At 46.4% G+C, this 20305-nt stretch overlaps 1 protein-coding gene across 1 annotated transcript in view; it reads left to right on the top strand.

Annotated features, from left to right (window-relative positions):
- Positions 1 to 20305, top strand: part of LOC132391881 (nuclear factor 7, ovary-like) — a 156314-nt gene that overhangs the window by 125344 nt on the left and 10665 nt on the right. The window contains exon 6 of the mRNA XM_059965619.1: positions 15627 to 15754. Within this exon, the coding sequence (XP_059821602.1) occupies positions 15627 to 15754 (128 nt within the window). The remainder of the gene's footprint in view (positions 1 to 15626; positions 15755 to 20305) is intronic.

Raw genomic sequence — 20305 nt, 5'->3', positions numbered from 1 at the left:
GCTTTGGCAGAGCTCAAGGAGTGATTCACAACAGCTCCTATTTTGGTTGTACCTAACCTGGACCTTCCCTTCATTGTGGAGGTGGACATCTGCGATGTCGGAGTGGGTGCAGTGTTGTCTCCATGGACATCTTCGGACAATGAACTGGACCTGTGTGTGTTCTTTTCCAGGTGACTATCCCTGGCAGAGGTGAACTACAACATTGGAAATAGAGAACTGCTCATGGTCATGTTCTCTGTGGTGGATTGGAGTCACTGGCTTTAGGGGGGCAAGAATGCTTTTATAGTATAGAACGATGCAGTGGTGGTGCCAGCATCGCTGCCTCTCTCCCAGGTGAGCTAAATCTTTTTTACGCTCGGCTGGGTATCACCAACACTGAGCCCCCAAGCACAGCCATCGAAGCAATCTGAATCTTTGTCAACTCTGAGGCTGAAGTACACGGGTGCTTCCAATGAGTGGACAGTCCCAAGGCTGCAGGACCGGACGGCATCCCAGGGCGGGTACTCAGGATGTGCGTGGCACAACTGGCAGGTGTGTTTACTGACATTTCTAATTTCTCCCTCTCCCAGTGTAGGGTGCCCTTCTGCTTCAAAACATCCACCAAAGACCAAGGTAGCATTTCTGAACGACTGGCCTCCTATCGCACTCACCTCAATAATAAGAAAGTGCTTTGAAAGGCTGGTGAAGGATTACATCTACAGCTTGCTACCACCCGTACTGGACTCCCTACAATTCACCTAGCAACACAACCGATCGACAGATGACACAATCACACACCGTCCTTACTGTAGCTCTTGGACTACAGTTCAGCATTCAACATCATAATTCCCGCCAGGCTTGACAAGAAGCAGAGAGACCTCGGCCTTGACACTGCTTTGCGTTTCTGGATCCTGAACTTCCTGTCAGATCGCCAGCAGGTAGTAAAAGTGGGCTCCCCCACCTCTGCCCTTCTGACCTTCAACACAGGTGCCCCTCAGGGCTGTATCCTAAGCCCCCTCCTTTACTCCCTGTATACCCATGACTGTGTTGCCACCCACAGCTCCAATCTGCTAATTAAATTTGCTGGCGACACTACACTGATTGGCCTAATCTCAAATAATAACGAGGCAGCCTACAGAGAAGAATATATCACCCTGACACAGTGGTGTCAAGAAAACATTTGGAATGAACCCTAAGATGCCTGGCCTCAGAAAGACCTGACAAGTGGTGCGACCATTTGATGTGGACGGAGGTCACCCACAAAACTTTACCGCATTCAACGCACGGGATGTCCCCTTTCGAATGCCAATTTGGGTATTCTCTACCACTCTTCCCTGAACAGGAGGCCAAGGTTGGGGTTCCTATGGCTGAAGATCTCATCCAATGCTGCAAGGAGAAATGGACTAGGGCAAGGGAGATTTTGTTAGCTTCTACCCGGAAGGCTGAAATAAAGTTTAACCACAAGGGAAGTCAGGGACCAGTTTTGCAGCCTGGACAAGAGGTCTGGCAGTCAACTCAGGATTTGCCTCTCTGAGTGGAGTCTAGGTAATTGGCACCTAAGCTTACTGGACCCTTCAAGATTCTCAGGGAAGTAAACCTGGTGGCTTACACGCTGCAACTCCCTAAGAGCCTCAGATCAATCCCACTTCCCACATTTCCAAATGGAAACCTGTGTGCACCAGCTCTCCACCACCTTCAGTCCCGCTGCCACCCCGGTTTGTCGATGGGGAACAGGTCTTCACTGTGAGAAGTTTGAATTCATGAAGTAATTGGGATGTTCGGCAGTTCCTCATGGACTGGGAAGGATTCGGACCCGAAGAACGATGCAGGGTTTCTGAAAGGGACACCTGCGATCTGGCCCTCATCCATGACTGCCATCGTCAGCTCTCCTAGCAACCAGGGCTGTCAGGAGGGACAGCCATGGGGGAGGGTTTCCTGTTATGACACGTACCCAACTATGCCAGCTTCTGGGGTTTAGACTGTTACGTACTCGTGACACGTGACAGTGGTACCCTTGTCACGTGGCTGGGGTTGAAGCTACACTGGACTTGAGGTAATGGTCTTGTGATGGTGGAGTAACGTCATTTTCCCGCCAGTAGAGGTCATGTGACAGGTTTTTTTTACAGGGTATAAAAGGAGGAACCCTCCCTGTGAGGAGGGGCAGTTCGTGGCTGGATTTGCCATGTTGACTTCATCCCACTGCGTGATTTAATGTGATGACACAATTTAGTTGAAAGATGAAGTTTTATCTAATGCCTAAAGTTTAAAAGGTCATTGCCAGCAGTTTCTTTACAATACTGCTAGTTAAGAATCAGTGGAGAGTGAAGATCGGAGTTCGGGAGTTAAAGTTCGAGGAGAATCGATTTCGACGGTGAAACAGGTTCGACCTTGTTTGATCCTCATTCGGAAGGAATTCGTTGACTGTTCTCATGTTAATCCCTGCGAAATAGCAGAAAGGATTGGGAATAGTTCTGTAAAGGTCAGTTCCTTTAAGCCGTTTTGTTTCGTAAATTCTTCGTGGGAAAAAGTTCGATCATGGGAACCGCAGCAACACAACATGAAAGAGAATTTAAATCGTCTTTAAAAGTCTCTCCCTTAAATGGACTGTGAGCATTTTGAACTTTTGGCAATACAACTTTAAAGAACTGTTTTTGCAACATTGCTTTAAGAACTGTTTAAGCTGCCGCACAGCAGCTGATTTCCAGTTACGTTAGTGATTTGTTTACTTTTGGGGGGTTTGTTCTCAGTGTTTAATAAACGTGTTGTTTGTTATAAAAACCCCTGCCTGACCCATTATATTTATTGTTCCCTGAATCCGTAACAAGACACTCGAACTCTCAGGAAGATGGATTGCTGGCGTGGCCCCTTTAAAGATACATGACTGTACCGCTACTGGGCAATCATGTTCTGTGTGCCAAGAAATATGTATTTAAAGAGCACCTGAATGGAGCCTCAGTTCTCAGTAGTCTAGCATTTTTTTTTGGGCTCAGTTCCCCATCCAATTTTAGTCCGTGTCTCCATATTAGCCTCGGACGCTCCAGCATTTGGGTCCAAACCATTCTCCTCAAGGACTCATGCCACAAGAGGTTTGTGCTCGGGTCAGTATCTGCATTGCAGTTTGTTGATGACTTATCCTGCAGCCGCTGAGTACCAGCGATGCAAAAGAATGATTGTTTCAGCAGGCGGATGGGTTATCAGACAAGCAAACTAGAGAGTGAGCTTATTGAGAGATGTTGGCGATATATTCATTTAGGCAAGTGAATGAAGATTGTGTGTCGGTAGGTGGTGTGGTGTACTCAGCTTCTGACCTACACAGTTAGTGCAGCTGAACCCCTTGTTAGTTCCCGTGAATTTCCTGGTGCAGCACTTGGCAATGGAAATAATTGTCTTGCTAGGGAAGGTCAATGTCTGGCAATTTTTGTAGTAGTAGTTTCCACTTATCTGCTCTTGTCTGAATGTTGTCAGAGCCTCGCTGAATACAGGAATGCACTGCTTCATTTCTAGTGGAAATGAACATTGCGCAGTCATCAGCTGATGTCCACAATTCCGATGTTATGGTGGAAGGAAGGTCATTGATAGAGGTTGAAGGTGGTTGAGTTTGGGGCACTGCTCTGAGGAACACCCACAGTGAGCCCCTGGAACTGGCATCATTGAACTCTGTTAGTTCCTGACGCTTTTGTCATCCAAAGGTTGTTGTTGTTGGTCCTTTTCAGGTCTTGTAGCACATTAGGTGGCATTTTTTCCCCCATTTCTGTAGCAGTTGACTGTTCTTTATGAGGCTGAGTTGCTAGCTTGACGCTCAACCCAGCATGGATGGAAAGCGTGCAATGAGCTGGCAGGATTCGAACTCGGGACCATTCACCTCAAAGTCCGGTGCAAATGCCACTACACCACGGGGCAGTGATCCAAAGATTCTTTGGAGGTCAAAAATGAGGCATAGAATTTGCTGCTTATGCTTGTTTTATTGAGTATTACAAGAGTAGAAAATGAACAAGAAAGAGGAGTGAGAGAACAAAGAAAAGAAAAAGCAAAATTCAGCTGCAGTCATTTCATATTCAGATGAGTAGTCCTCCATTGATCGAGGTCGACAGTGGATGTTGCATCCCAGTTATCTGTGTTGTCTGTGGCTGATGAGACCGTTGTGAGAATGGCAGTTTCTGTTGCAAAGGTCAATTTTTAAGTGGTCTTGGCTCTGCTGGAGATGTAGCATTCCTTTCAAATGGCCCATTGGTCTTCTGCTACTTTCAGGAATTTTTCCTCGCCTGACTTAAGGTGTTGTTTTATGGTGCTTCTCCACCTGGTGTGGTCAGCTGCAAGTTCTGCCCAGGACTCAACGTTGACATCCCGGTTGCGGATGTCCTTGTAGCACAGTTGTCTTCTGGGATGTGGCAGACATGACCCAGCCAGCACAGCCGACTGGGCCTCATAGACGCTAGGGAGGCTGGCACGAGAGACAACATCAGCACTGGGTACTCTGTCTCTCCAGAAGATGCCCAAGATGTGACGAAGGCACCTTAAATGGAAGGTGTGGCCCCTTCTCTCCTGCTTAGCACATGTTGCCCAGGTCTCGCTGGCGTACAGCAGTGTGCTGGTGACACAAGCATTGTACACTGCCATCTTTGTTTTGACTGAGAGACTCATGTGGTGAGACAGGCAAGAGTTGTTGCAGCCTTCCTGATGTGCTTGTCGATTTCTGTGACAAGGAGAGGTTGTCACCTATCATGGACCCCAGGTATGTGAATGGTGAATAATAGCCAGTTTGTGGTAATCAGTGGTGGGCACTGATGCTGCCTCCACATCTTGTCTCAAGAAGTTGGTCTTTTTCAGACTGATGTCAGACCAAGTTCCTCACAGGCCCAGGAGAAGCGATCTATCAAGATCAGGAGGTGCTACGGAGTGTGGGTTGTGACTGCTGCATCATCAGCAAACAGCATGTCTTTGAGCAAAGCCACGCGCACTTTGGTTTTGGCTCTTAGGCGAGTGAGGTTAAAAAGCCTGCCATCTGATATAGTGTGGAATGGATTCCCTCTGTTGCTTTCAGAGCACGATCGCTCCCCTCAAATCCATCGGTTTGGAGGTAACCACAGACAGGGAAACAGGTGGAGAGATGAGTAGAACGTTCCTCTGACCTCTACTCCAGAGTGAACACTATCACCACTTCAGCCCCAGGTACCACTGAGTGCCTACCGACAGTGGAAGAAGTGGATGCAGAGCCGACCCGAGAGGAGCTCAGCAAGGCCTTCGGCAGCTTGGCCTCAGGGAAGGCATCAGAGCCCCCAAACCTGATCAAGAACTGCAAGGCTACCCTACTGTGCCCATTGCACAAAGCCCTCTGTCAATGCTGGCAGGAAGGAGCTGTATCACAAGATATGAACGATACCAAGGTCATCACTCAGATTAGAGATAACAAGAATTTCAGTGATAATTATTAACCAGGTGACCAAATTCAAATGATGTGACACCTGCTACTGAAAACTAAGAACTTACTAGAAAAATACAGAAACAACTGTACTGTAATGACTGGAAAATACTTGCATACTAGTTGATTGTACAAAAATATGAGCAAGCAAAGAAAATGAAAAAAAATCTCCAACCCAGTCTAACGCCTCCAACAACCACAGCCACTTTCCTTCATGTGCATATGACTTTAACTATTGGAGTGTTTGTTCCCTGATGTTGATAACTTCAGTTTTACCAGCCATCTTTAATACCGCTCTGAGACAAATGCTACCTTGAATTCAAGAGTAGTCACACTCTCTAACTTCTGGAATTCACCTCTTTGGTCCTTTTTGGACTAAGATTATGACAAGATCTGGTGCTGAGTGGTTTTGGCAACCAAAATTTGGGCTTCAATGGGAAAGTTATTGGTGAGTTCTGCTTTTTACTGTTAGCCTTACCTTCCATCATTTGGCTGATGATTGAGAGGTGACTGATTGGGACGGAACTGGATTTGTCCAGCTTTCTGAAAATAGTGCATACTTGAGCAATTTTTCACGTTAAGTTGATCCACATGTTATTACTGTAGGAACAGCTTGGCTAGAATCACTGTTTGTTCAGAACTGAAAGTCTTCATTATTAGAAGCAGGATGTTTTCTAGTCTCTCAGCCTCTGCATCCAGTACTCTCTGTTGTTTCCTGGTGTCCCATGAAGTGAATCAACTTGGCTGAAGACAGACTTCAGTGATGCTGAGGATCTCAGGAGGAAGCCATTATTAATCATCCACTCCACTTGCTGAAGGAAACTAGCTAATCAACAAACTCCAGACAAGGTACAGGAAAGTGCAGTGGGCCAGATAAACCTGGAAAACATTTGGAGATAACATTCAAACTTACTGCATCACACACTTGCTGCTCCATTTCCAGTTTGTTCTCTCTGGGTTTTTCACTACATTCCAACATTTAGGGAACATGAAATCAGACTTTAGCAGAGTTAGGATTAGACTGTTTTAAAGACTGTAATCATGCTTTTGCAAAGAATGGTTGAGATTAGAATGAGGTACAGAAAGGATTTGTGATGAACACATTCAAAAATCCGACTTGAGTAACCTGAGGTATGCAAAGTTTAAGAACCAAAAAACCAATACTACAGTTGAATTATTCTGCTTGTGGGAAATGTTGACTAAATATAACTATTGGAGATCTGATACAGAAGATCAAAAACTTACAAATGCTGGAAATCTGAGAGATAAACAGACAATGGTGGAAGCACTTATCAGATCAGGCAAGAGGAAAAAATTAAGTCAATGAGCCCTGGTGAATTAACTTTGTACCCGTCAGTGTTGTGCTTTCTTCCCACATTCTAAAAGTAGATTGGAACGTTTACAATTAAAAATTCAAGATTGATATTTTCATTCTTCAGTACATAACTGTGAAGGAGAATGAAATGGTTGTTGTTCTGGATCTGATGCAGCATAAAAAACACAATAAACATAAAAACTCATAACTGTAGATATAAATGCAATCCTATAAAACACAATGTACAATTGCTGAGTGCGTCTGGACATACATAAGATTAGCTTATATGCATAGGCTGATTGCATATACATACTAGGTGTAAGAGTATCTGCACGTGAAGTGACTGACAGGAAATGATAAAGTGACAAAGTAACTCTTGGCAAGAGGAACTCTTCTAGGTAGCAGCAGAGCACATGAGAGCACAGTAGGGCGGTGTCAGCGTAGGTATGAGGTGTAAAAGGTAGGCATAAAGTGGATGGGGACGAAGGACACTGAGAGGCTCTGGTGAGGATTGGCTGATGTGAATGTAGTGATGGTGGGCTGAGTTAATGGGGGGAGGTGTTGATCAGCCTGGCGACTTGGGGGAAAGAAGCTATTTTTGAGTTTAGAGTTCCTGACCTGGATACTGCGTAGCCTCTTCCATGGTGGTAGTGGGACAGACAGTCCATGAGCAGATTGGGCGGGATTCTTCATGATATTGCATTGTAGTCTGCAGATTGCCCCAAGTGCGTAAGGGAATGGTAGTACCTGGGTGGTGTTGATCAGAAATCGGGGAGAATAAATTAGAACTAGAGAAGGATTAGTGAAAGTGGGTGCTTGATGGACAGAATGGACTCAGTGGGCTGAAGGGCCTGTTTCTGCACTGTACTACACTGTGTTATGTGCTCCGGGGCTGTAGGGGGCAGCACAGTGCTGCTGCAGGTAGCCAGCCTTCTCACAGCTTGAGCAAACCAGATTGAGTTCTGACTTTGGGCACTGTCTGTATGGAGTCTGGATCTTTGCCACTTGCCACGTGGATTTCCCCTGGGATCTCCAGTTTCCTCTTATGTTCCAAACACATGCTGGCTGTTAGGTTAATTCGCTACTGTAAATTACCCCTAGTGTAGGAAGCTGGTAGGGGAATTGCGGAATATTAATTGGTAGGCGTGAGAGAATTGGTTCTAGGGAAATCAGTAAGATATAAAGCTAATCTGTAAATGTCAAATGTACAGTACATCGAAACATACAATGGTTTGCATCAAATCAAATCAGCGAGGGTTGTGCTGGAGGCCTCCCTACATCTGACTAACCCGAACCCTAACCGTACGTCTTTGGAATGTGGAAGGGAAGCAGAGCACCCAGAGGAAATAGCGCGGTCATGGGGGCAACGTACAAGCTTCTTACAGCCAGTGGCCGGGATCAAACCCCGATCAGTGAATGCTGGTGTTGTAAAGCACTAACTGCTATGTTTCCGTGTCGCTGGCAGTTTGGATTACACTGAGAACCATCATGGGCTCAGTGGGCAGAAAAGACTCCTTCTATGCCATGAGGAAATATGGAAATAATATACACTGAGAGAATGAAAGCAAATTTTAAAAACTTTCCATAATGTATTCAAGAAAGAGTCATGCACAGTATATTAATTCAGTGGCCACATTATTTGGTACATGTACGTGTGCTCGTTAATGCAAATAATCTAATCAGCCAATCATGTGGCAGCAACTCAATGTATAAAAGCATGCAAACATGGTCAAGTGGTTTAGTCCAAACATGAGAATGGGGAATAAATGTGACCTAAGTGACTTTAACTGTGGAATAATTGTTGGTGCCAGATGGGGTGGTTTGAGTATCCCAGAAAGTGCTGATCTCCTGGGATTTTCGTGCACAACAATCTCTAGAGTTTACAGAGAATAGTGCAGGAAGCAAAAAGAAAATCCAGTGAGCAGCAGTCCTGTGGGTGAAAACAGCTTGTTAATGAGAGAGCTCAGAAGAGAATGGCCAGGCTGGTTCACACTGACAGGAAGGTGACTGTAACTCAAGTAACTACGTGTTACAGCAGTGATGTGCAGAAGAGCATTGAACTTTGAAGTGGATGGGCTAAGAAGCAGAAATTCATGAATATACACTCATTGGCCACTTTATTAGGAGCAGAAGATACCTAATAAAATGGCCATTGTGTAGATACTTTAGCTCCTTGTAATCCTTAATGCCCAACCCCACATTTCATAATCAGTTTGTTATGTCCATTATAAATTTACTGGAGGATGATTCAAACTTATGAGAAAGTCTTTTTCTGCAGTAATAACTTAAATAATCAATTCTACACAGATCTGAACAAAGGCAACTTAAAATTAACAGTCATGCACTACACATCTGTTAGCTCCATTACTTACTGAATATCATGTAATCCTATATCTCTGATTGCACATGGTGATATCATACTCCCAAGAGTCATGCCTGGGAACTTGTCCAAGCATACGTCTTGGATATGGTTTAACTTTTTTGTGAAGTCATTACTTTGTATATATAACCTGCAATTGTCAGTTAAGGTTTGCTTAAAAAAAATGTTAAAATGCTCTTACTTGGGTCATAACAGTGGATGACCTTGAGGGAACTTTTCAAAATCGAAATGTTGCAAGTACCTCTGAGGTACATTCTCCTCAAATAATCAGTGAGAACTGACTGTCTGCCCTCCCAGTGCTATTTCTGAGTGAAGTGACTGCTTTCCCTATCAGGCATAGAAATCTCCTCCAGACTCTCTGATAATCATTAAACATACTTAGCGTGTATGTGTATGCATTAATGTGTGTAATATCTATGGCCCTGCGTGAAAGAAGTCAGAGCCTCTCCTGAAACTCTCATACATTCTGTGGCTTCTGCTTGTGCTGTGATAGTGTTGGGACATCATCTGTCACATGCTCCAAGATGGCCAATGTAAATGTGGAACAGTAGTTGTGACTGGCTTGCTGGAGAGAAAGGACTCTGAACTGTGTGAAGTCCTATGTGCAAGGTTGACACTGGACCTCCAATTTTCCTTAATATTAAGACCATAAAACCACAAGCTATAGGAGCAGAATAAAACCATTAGGCCCATTGAGTCTGCTCTGCTATTTCATTATGGCTGACCCAACTTTCCTCTCAGCCACAAACCCCTGCCTTCTCCTAGTTTCCCTTCATGACCTGACCAATCAAGAATCTATCAACCGCTGCCTTAAGTATACATAAAGACCTGGCCTCCACAGAGGCCTGTGGCAAGGAATTCCACAGATTCACCAGCCTCTGGCTAAAGAAATTCCTCCTCATCTCCGTTCTGAAAGGATGCCCCTCTATCGTGTGACTGTGTCCCACCAGAGGATACATCCTCTCCACGTCCACTCTACCAAGGCCTTTTACTATTTGATAGGTTTCAATGAAGTCATCTTTCATTGTTCTGAATTCAGGCCCAGAGCCATCAAACACTCTTCATGTGATAAGCCATTCAATCCTGGAGTCATTTTTGTGAACCTCCTTTGAACCCTCTCCAGTTTCAATACATTCTTTCTAAGATAAGGGGCCCAAACCTGCTCACAATACTCCAAGTAAGGCCTCATCAGTGCTTCATAAAGTTTCAAAATTATATCCTTGCTTTTATATTCTAGCCCTTGTGAAACAAATACTAACTTTGCATTTGCCTTCCTTGCCACAGACTCAATCTGCAAATTATCCTTCAGAGAAACCTGCACAAGAACTCCCAAACCCCTTTGCACCTCAGTTTTTTTTGTATTTTCTCTCCATTTAGAAAATAGTCAACCCTTTCATCTCTTCTACCAAAGTGCATGACCATACACTTCCCGACACTGCATTCCATCTGCCACTTCTTTGCCCATTCTCCTAATCTGTCTAAGCCCTTCTGTAGCCTCTCTACTTCCTCAAAACTACCTGCCCCTCCACCTATCCTCATATCATCTGCAAACTTTATAACAAAGCCATCAATTAACATCATCTAAATCATTGACACACATCACAAAAAGAATTAGTCCCAACGTAGTCCCCTAGCAGCCAACCAGAGAAGGCTCCCTTTATTCCTACTCTTTGCCTCCTGCCAATCAACCACTGCTTTATCCATGCTAGAATCTTTCCTGTAATACCATGGGCTTGTAGCTTGTAAAGCAGTCTCTTGTGTGGCATCTTGTCAAAGGCCTTCTGAAAATCCAAGTACACAACATCATTCAGTTCTCCTTTATCTATCCTACTTGTTATTTCTTCAAAGAATTCCAACAGATTTTTCAGGCAAGATTTTCGCTTGAGGAAACCATGTGACTATGACCTATTTTATCCTGTGCTTCCGAGTACCCTGAGACATCATCCTTAATAATTGACTCCCAACATCTTCTCAACCACTGAGGTCCCACTAACTGGCCTGTAGTTTCCTTTCTTCTGCCTCTCTCCGTTCTTGAAGAGTGGAGTGACATTTCCAATTTTTCAGTCTTCCAAAAACATTGCAAAATCTAGTGATTCTTGATAGATCATTACTAATGCCTTCACAATCTCTTCAGCCACCTCTTTCAGAATTCTGGGATGTGCACCATCTGTTCCAGGCAACTTATCTACCTTCAGACCTTTCAGTTTCCCAAGAACCTTCTCTCTAGTTATGGTAACTTCACACACTTCATGACCCTTGACACCTGGAGCTTCCACCATACTGCTAGTGTCTTCCACAGTGAAGATTGATGCAAAATACTCATTCAGTTCATCCACTATTTCATCGTCCCCCATTACTATCTTCCCATCGATTCAATATCCACTCTCGCCTCTCTTTTATACTTTACTTATCTGAAGAAACGTTTGGTATCTTCTTTAATATTATTGTCTAGCTTACTTTTGTATTCCGTATTCCAAGCCCCCCCCCCCACTGTTCATCCTCATCAGCCTTCTCCTCTAGGCTGTCCTCATCAGGATCTTGTCCACCAAATGTGACACGGTCTCTGGGAAGCTAGTATCCAGACCAACTTTTTATTTGTTTTTATGTATTTTAGAGATGCAGCAGCATAACAGGCCCTTCCGGCCCAACAGAATCAGAGTGAGGTTTCATTTCACTGACATATGTCATGAAATATGTTACTTCGCAGCAGCTGCACAATGCAATACATGATAAATACAGGAAAAAACTGTGAATTACAGTAAAAATGGTTAAATTAATTAAGTAGTGCATAAATAGAAATAAAATAGTATTGAGGTAGTGTTCATGGGTTCAATGTCCATTCAGAAATGGATGGCAGAGGGGAAAAAGAGTCATAGAACATAGGATGTAGAAATCTACAGCACATTACCGGCCCTTCAGCCTACAATGTTGTGCTGACCATGTAACCTACTCTAGAAACTGCCTAGAATTTCCATAGCGCATAGCCCTTCATTCCTCTAAGCTCCATGTATCTAAGAGTCTCTTAAAAGCCCCTATCGTATTTGCCTCCACCACGTGCATTCCACATACCCACCACTCTCTGTGTGAAAAACTTACCTCTGACATCCCCTCTGTACATACTTCCAAGCACCTTAAAACTATGCCCCCTCATGTTAGCCATTTCAGCCCTGGGAAAAGGCTTCTGGCTATCCACACGATTAATGCCTCTCATCATCTTATACACCTGGTCACTGGTGCTGTAATTGGATTATTCTAATCCCTGTGTTACCATGACACTCCACTCTTACTTCCCCAGATAAATGAGGGTGCATCTTCATCTTCACTGGCATATGCATGCTTTGACCTTTGCCTGACCAGGCTACTATACGTGCCTGCCTGAGAGAAGAAAGGTCGAGTGTGTGGGAAGGAGCTGGGTGGGTGGGCTATGTGAGATGCATGGTGGCACCATTTTCAGTCTGGTCAATTAAAAGAGGTTGTGGGTTGAGGGGGAGGTGTGATGTGTGAGGGTGGATTGAGTATCAGCATGCCATAAATGGGTCCAGCCTTCTGTTGACCACTACTCTGACATGGTCACTCATCTTACCAATTTGACACCACCGATCCTGCTTTGCTTGATCTATGAGATGAAGGGACATGCGTTGGCACCGACACCATGTGGCTGACAGAGTTGAATGGTTGGCAGTCTGTGCAAGCTGGTTGATGGAGATCGTAGGCAAGAATATGATGAGTGATGTGGTGCATTGAGTCCTGTCTGAGACTGGTGAAGCAGTTTCGGAGACTCAGCATTTGGCTGACATTGACCAATTGTGTGCGAATTGACCTCTTTGCAGCTGAAGGTCTCTGTTGCACGACAGTGCAAACTCTTCGACAGATGCTTCCTTGCACTGGCTTCTCAGCGTGTGTAGGATGCAGAGCTGGGCCGAGGGATGGTAGATGGAGCTCAATGTGGAAAAATGTGAAGAGATTCTCGTTGGTCAAATTTGAAGGCAGAATACAGAGTAAATGCCAGAACTGAGGAATGGAGGGATTGCGAGGTCCACTTCCACAGATCCTTCAAAGTTTCTGGACCAGTTAATAACGTAGTTAAGAGGCAATTGGTCTGTGGTCTTTGTTCATCGGGAGATTAAGTTCAAGAGCCATGAGGTACTGTTGCAGCTCTATAAAATTCTGGTTTGATCGAACTTGCAATATTGTGTTCAGTTCTGGGCATCTCATTATAGGAGGGATGTGGAAGCTTTAGAGAGGGAGCAGAGGAGATTTACCAGGATGATAAAGCATGTCTTGAGGATTAGTTGAGCGAGTTAGGGCTTTTCTCTTTGAAGAAAAGGAATATGATAGGTGATTTGATAGGGATGTACAAGATGATAAGATGCATAGATCAAATGAGCAGGCAGAAATTTCTTTTCCCCAAGGTGGAAAAGGCTAATACAAGGGGACATACCATCAGCATGTTGGGAGGAAAGTATAGGTGGTACATCAGAGGCAAGTTGTTTTAACCTGAAAAATGAGTAATTATAGAGGCAGACACATTAGGGACATTTAGGAGACTCTTAAGTAGGCAAATAGATGAAAGAAAAATAGAGGGCTATGTGCGAGGAAAGGGTTAGATTGATCTTAGAGTAGGTTAAAGGGTTGGCACTACATTGTGGGCTGAAGGGCCTGTACTGCACTATACTGTTCTATGTTCTACATTCGATCAAGCAGACCTCCTGGTTTGTTGACAGCTTAGGACATCCTCTCTCACTCTCACAGACCAAGCTTCCAGCATTGCATCAAAAAGTAGTAGCTCCCTCCCTTGTATACATGGCCACCAGAATATCTGAGACATTCTGCCATTGCCGACATGCCTCACTTTTTAAAGAGATGCCTATTGGTTTTCACGATGTGCATTTTGCATCTGTCGCATTCCTTTCCCATCTTCTCTCTTACTAACTGCCCTCTTCACGTTCCTCTATCCAGATTCCTTCTCTCTCACTGCCCCCAATAACCAGCCCATGCATGATCTCTGCAACCAATTCTCACAGCTATGCTGGAATATCAGAAATTCAAGATTTAAGATTCAAGATTGTTTAATGTCATTTCCTGTACACAATGTGTAAAGGAGAACAAAATAATTGTTACTCCGGATCCGAAGCAGCACAAAAAGCCCCACAAATGATAAAGAACATAATAATAATTTTAAAGAACACAATAAATATAAATACCTAAGATAGTTTATATACATAGATTGATTGTATGTCCATAAAGTGATATTAGTCTACACATTAGGTGACTGACAAAGTAGTGGCATGGTTGGTGGGTAGAGCTGTTGATCAGCCTTACTGCTTGGGCAAATTAACAGTTTTTGAGTCTGGTGGTCTCACTGTGGATGCTACATAGCCTCCTCGCTAATGGGAGGGGGACAAACAGTCCATGGGCAGGATGGGTGGGATCCTTCGAGCACCTTTCTGTATATACGTCCTTGCTGGTGCCAGCGATGCATTGGGCAGCTTTGAGCACCTGTGGCAGAGTCGTCCTGTCTGCAGCAGGTCAATTTCCAGACCATGCAGAGATGCAACTTGTCAGGATGGCTCCGTACTGTGCATCTGCAGAATGACCTGAGTGTGGATGTGCAAAATCCAGTTCTCTTCAACCTTCTCAGGAAGTAGAGGTGTTGGTGAGCTTCCTTGACTGGGTAGGATGTGTCCTGGGACGTTGAGAGGTTGTTTGTGAGGTGCACTCCCATTGCCCCATAGTACTGGTGTGATCACTCATCGAGTATGATGTTCTCTGGAGAGGTTATTCCCTTAATGGAGGATATCTGTGTCTGACTTTGTCTAATGTGGGGAGGCTGATGCATGAGCAGCCACCAGACGCTCCTCGACAGAGTGGGCTCGGGTTCCAATGTCATGGAATGCAGGACCACTGAAGAGCCACCACTACTGATGCCCTCCTCCACCTTCACTGCCATTGTGAAGTCATCGTCTTCCATCAGCTCCACCGCCATGCTCTTAGTTGGATCATTCTTTGTCTGGAACCCCTCCCTTGACCTGACTGTCAAGGGTGATCTTACCAGGAGCTAAACTCCAGATGCCATTGCTTTCAGGGTCTCAGGGATTCACCAGCCTCTCCACCATGACCAGGTGAAGGTCCTTAGAGGGATTATCCCATACAACTCCCCCTCACCTTCTCTGCAAATTAGAATTAGCTCATTTTCTCTTTCAAAACCTGACCTACTAGGTGTCGCCGGCATTTACTGTTCTATTTCAGGTTTCCAGTGTCTGAACCTGTGATCTTCCTGCCATACCCCTTATCTTTCACTCCTTGAGAAGCTTCAAATCTTTGAGGTCCATATTTCACCTACAACCCAACTCACCCATCTTCTCCAAGTACAGCTGCTAGTTACTTCGCCTCTTGAGGCTTCACCTAAGTGCCTCAATATTTTTAAAGGAATTACCTAGCACCATTTCATATTAATGTCTTTTAAAGTGCATTATTTATCTCAAACCTGAAGTGTCGTGAAATTATATGTTTTTTGCCCGCTGTTAAACAAGCGTTCAGGCTGTGCTGAAGAAGCCAATCCCGAGAGTCATGACAATCAAGTTAGAAGACAACTTCCGAGGCCTGACGGAGGCGGCCAACAAGCTGGAGGGCAAGCTGGTGGAATTTCTGCTTCAAAAGTGTAAGTTCAATTTCTGTTCATCAGTTTATCCAAATCAACTGGTTTTGTGCTCTAAGCCTTTAAAATGCGCTCCTGCTGGGAAGTAAAAGTGAAGGGGAGCTCTTCACTCAGAGAGTGCAGAACATCTGCCAGCAGAAGTGGTGGATGCAGGGTCTACTTTAACACCCAAGTGAAGAGTGGTAGGTACATGGATGGGAGGGTTATGGAAGGCTATGGTCCAGGTGTAAGTACATGAGTCTCAGCAGATTAATAATTCAGCACTGCCTAGATGGGCTGAAAGGCTTGTTTCTGTGTCTATGACTCTATGAAGGAAATTGAAGATGTCAGAGTCAGAAACAAAAACCAAACTGTCAATGTCAAACAGAATTTATTATCAAAGTTTATATTTGTCATCATATATTACTTGAGATTCGTTTTCTTGGAGGCATTTATAAGAAAATGCCTGCCCCAGCCTCTAACCTGCAAGTGGACCAGCCTTAAGCTGCTGCTTCTATCTCCTATCTAGGAACAACAAACAGAACTGTCCTGTTAGGCCAATAGTCCAGCCTACTCTTGCTCTATCAAACTTCTTCCTACCTTGACTTGATCCTGTTCCCCCTGGACAGTCCCTTTCCACTTGCATCCACAATACTTCTGACGCTTTCCATACTTTGACACTTTTCAGTTCCCTGATCCCAACTGGCTCATCTTCACCAGTGACGCTCAATCCCTTTCCACCCCCACCCCACAACAGGAAGGGTTGGGGACCCTTTGTTGCTTCTTTGAACGGAGGTGCAACCAGTACTCTTCCACTCATCCAACTCGTCCTTGCGCTCAACAGCTTTTCCTTAAATCCCACTCAGTTTCTCCATACTGGCTTTCCTCCAGGCACCCTGATTTCCTCTCATATTCCAAAGTCATGTGGGTTAGGGTTATTAGTTGGCACCAGAAGTGTGGTGACACTTGTGGGCTGCCCCGAGCACGCTCCTTGGATTGTGTTGGCTGATCATGCGAACAATGCCTTTCACAGAATGTTTCAATGTACGTGTGACAAATAAAGGTAATAAAGTTAATCTTATAAGCTTACCTATGAAAATTCCCAAGGGCCATACCTACGCCTGTCGTCTTGTTGGACGTATGGAGCATTCCCTATTCTCAGCTTATTTGGGAGTGCCTTCCTCAGCTCTTTCTCCGATGACAAGATAAGTGCTGCATACCTCACACGTGCACAGAACTCAAAGGTTTTGGTCATATTTGTTGGAGTTGGAATTGGTTTAACATACAGTAGATAAATGTAGTGAAATATGTCATTTGTGTTGACAACCAACACAAACTAAGGACGTCCTGGGGGAAGTCCACAATTGCTACCACCCGTTCTGGTGCCAACGCAGCATGCCCACCATGTTCAGCAGAACAAGCAGCAAAATCAAAACAAGACAACAACAGCAAAACAAGCTCCTTTCTCACTCACTCACAATCTCTAACGCTAGAGTTCCCTTTCTGGATCTGTTATTCATCACCCCAGGAGAACGACTAGCTACCAGCACCCTTTCATCCCCACAGATACCTTGACCATACATCTTCTCACCCCGGTCCCTGGCTCCATTGCATTTGTTCTAATAATAATGCCATCTACTCTGGTGCGACTGAAATGTCCTTTTTCATCAAGCATGTCTTCTCCTTTCCTATAGTGGATGGAGCTCTCAACTGCATTTCCTCTATTTCCTTCACATCTACTCTCACTCTTTCTATGCCGGGGCAGAACAAAGATAGAAATCCCCCGCTACTCACCTTCATTTTCAATGCTTCATCTTCTGCAATTTCTGCCTGCTCCAATGCCATCACATCACTAGTCTCATCTTCCACTCTTCCTACCCTTCAGATTTTCCCATGAACTCCCTGGTCCACTAGTACTTCCCTACCCACCACTCCTCATCATACATCATCTTCCCATGCAACACCTCTTCCATTCCAACCATCCAGGGACCCAAACCATCATCCCAGCTGAAATAGTGATTTCTTTGCACTTCTTTGTATCTAGTACACTGCCTCTGATGTTCTCATCCACATTAGAGAAAGCAAGGGCAGCCTGGGCGTTGACTTCACAGAATACCTGGGTTTGTTGCCACCTGCAGAATCCAAAACGCTGAATTCTTCAACTTCAGACAACTTGTTTTTCCTTTCCATTTGCTCTTGACGTTCTTTTCCCCAATGATTTCAATTTCACTTGTCTATTATCCTGGTGCTCATGGTGTCCCTAGAGGTTAGGTCACCCAGATTTCACGACACAAGCAACTCATTACATGCACTCACTTACTGCCCGTTACACCTCGGGGGCAGCAATGAAGGTCCTCCATCTCTGGTGGTGTTCAGGGCTTCCTTCATCAGGTCAGGAGTTTCCTCTCGGTTTTCGCTACTGTCAATCATGGAAGACCTGGGTGGAGACTCAGAAATACCATTGAACTCAGATTCAAAGGATTCTTCATTACTGTTTCCATAACAATTTTGTTTTACCAGTCAGGATTGTTAGCCCTGAGCTGAGCCCCCAATCCTGGAGGGCTGGTGGATCACACTTAGTCAGTGCTCTACCCTTTGACCTGTTTGGCTTGGGTGACCCTACCAAGAGCTAAAGCTTAAAACCCTGACTCCAGCTAACATAGCTCTCCGGGTCATTGAGGCATGCAAGCCTCCAAACCACGACAAAGCTGTGGTCCTCTTGGAGGTACATAAACTCAGTGGCCACTTTATGAGCTGCCTCCTGCACCTAATGAAGTGGCCATGGTGTATGTTTGTGGTCTTACTGGCATTCACATTGTTTGACCCTACTTCTCTACTGAGACTGGTTGTTCTCTCTCCTCTCCTCCCCTCCCCCCTCCCTCTCTCTCCCTCTCTCCCTCTCTCTCCCTCTCTCCCCCCTCCCCCCTCCCCTCTCTCTCCCTCTCTCCCTCTCTCTCCCTCTCTCCCCCCTCCCTCCCTCACTCTCTCTCTCCCCCTCTCCTCTCCCTCTCTATCTCCCTCTCTATCTCCCTCTCCCTCTCTCTCTCCCTCTCTCTCTCCCTCTCTCTCTCCCTCTCTCTCTCCCTCCCTCCCTCTCCCTACCTCTCTCCCCTCTCCCTCCCTCCCCTCCCCCTCTCCCTCCCTCTCTCTCCCTCTCTTTTTCTCCCTCCCTCTCTCCCCCTCTCCCTCCCTCTCTTTCTCTCCCTCCCCCTCTCCCTCCCCCCTCTCCCTCCCCCTCCCCCTCTCCCCTCTCCCTACCTCTCTCTCCCTCTCTTTCTCTCCCTCCCTCTCTCCCCCTCTCCCTCTCTCTCTCCCTCTCTCTCCTCCCTCCCTCTCCCTACCTCCCTCTCTCTCCCACTCTCCCTCTCTCCCTCTCTCTCTCCCTCCCTCCCTCTCCTAGCCTCCTCTCTCCCCTCTCCCTCCCTCACTCTCTCTCCCTCCCTCTCCTCCCTCTCTCCCCCTCTCACTCCCTAACTCTCTCCCCCTCTCTCTCCCTCCCTCTCTCCCCCTCTCCTCCCTCACTCACTCTCTCTCTCTCCCTCTCTCTCAACCTCTCTCTCCTCCCTCTCTCTCTCCCCTCTCTCTCTCCCTCTCTCTCCCTCTCTTCCCTCCCTCCCTCTCCTACCTCTCTCCCCCTCCCTACCCCTCTCCCCCTCTCCCTCCCCCTCTCCCTCCCTCCCCTCCCCCTCTCCCTCCCTCTCTCTCCTCTCTTTCTCTCCCTCCTCTCTCCCCCCTCTCCCTCCTCTCTTTCTCTCCCTCCCCCTCTCCCTCCCCTCTCCCTCCCCCTACCCTTCCCCCTCCCCTCTCCCTCTCCTACCTCTCTCTCCCTCTCTTCTCCCTCCCTCTCTCCCCCTCTCCCTCTCTCTCTCCCTCTCTCTCCCTCCCTCCCTCTCCTACCTCCCTCTCTCTCCCCTCTCCCTCTCTCCCTCTCTCTCCCTCCCTCTCTCTCCCTCCTCCTCCCCTCTCTCCCACACTCTCTCCCTCCCTCTCCCTCCCCTCACTCCCCCTCTCACTCCCCTCACTCTCTCCCCCTCTCTCTCCCTCCCTCTCTCCCCCTCACCCTCCTCACTCTCTCTCTCCTCTCCCTCTCTCCCTCCCTCTCTCCCCCTCTCCTCCTCTCTCTCTCTCCCTCACTCTCCCTCTCTCTCTCCCTCCCCCTCTCCCTCCCACTCTCCCTCCCCTCCCCCTCTCCCTCTCCCTCCCTCTCCCTCTCTTCTCTCCTCTCTCCCTCTCTCCCTCCCTCTCTCTCTCTCCCTCCCTCTCTCCCTCTCTCCCTCCCTCTCTCTCTCTCCCTCCCTCTCTCCCCTCTCTCCCTCCCTCTCTCTCTCCCTCTCTCTCTCTCCTCCCTCCCTCTCCCTACCTCTCTCCCCTCTCCCTCCCTCCCCCTCCCCCTCTCCCTCTCTCTCCCTCTCTTTCTCTCCCTCCCTCTCTCCCCCTCTCCCTCCCTCTCTTTCTCTCCCTCCCCCTCTCCCTCCCCCTCTCCCTCCCCTCCCCTCTCCCCTCTCCCTACCTCTCTCTCCCTCTTCTTTCTCTCCCTCCCTCTCTCCCCCTCTCCCTCCTCTCTCTCTCTCCTCC

The sequence above is a fragment of the Hypanus sabinus genome, chromosome 3 (assembly GCF_030144855.1).
Source record: "Hypanus sabinus isolate sHypSab1 chromosome 3, sHypSab1.hap1, whole genome shotgun sequence".
NCBI lineage: Eukaryota > Metazoa > Chordata > Chondrichthyes > Myliobatiformes > Dasyatidae > Hypanus > Hypanus sabinus.
The sequence above is the reverse complement of the archived record's forward strand: the minus strand, read 5'-3'. Positions and strand labels throughout refer to the sequence as shown.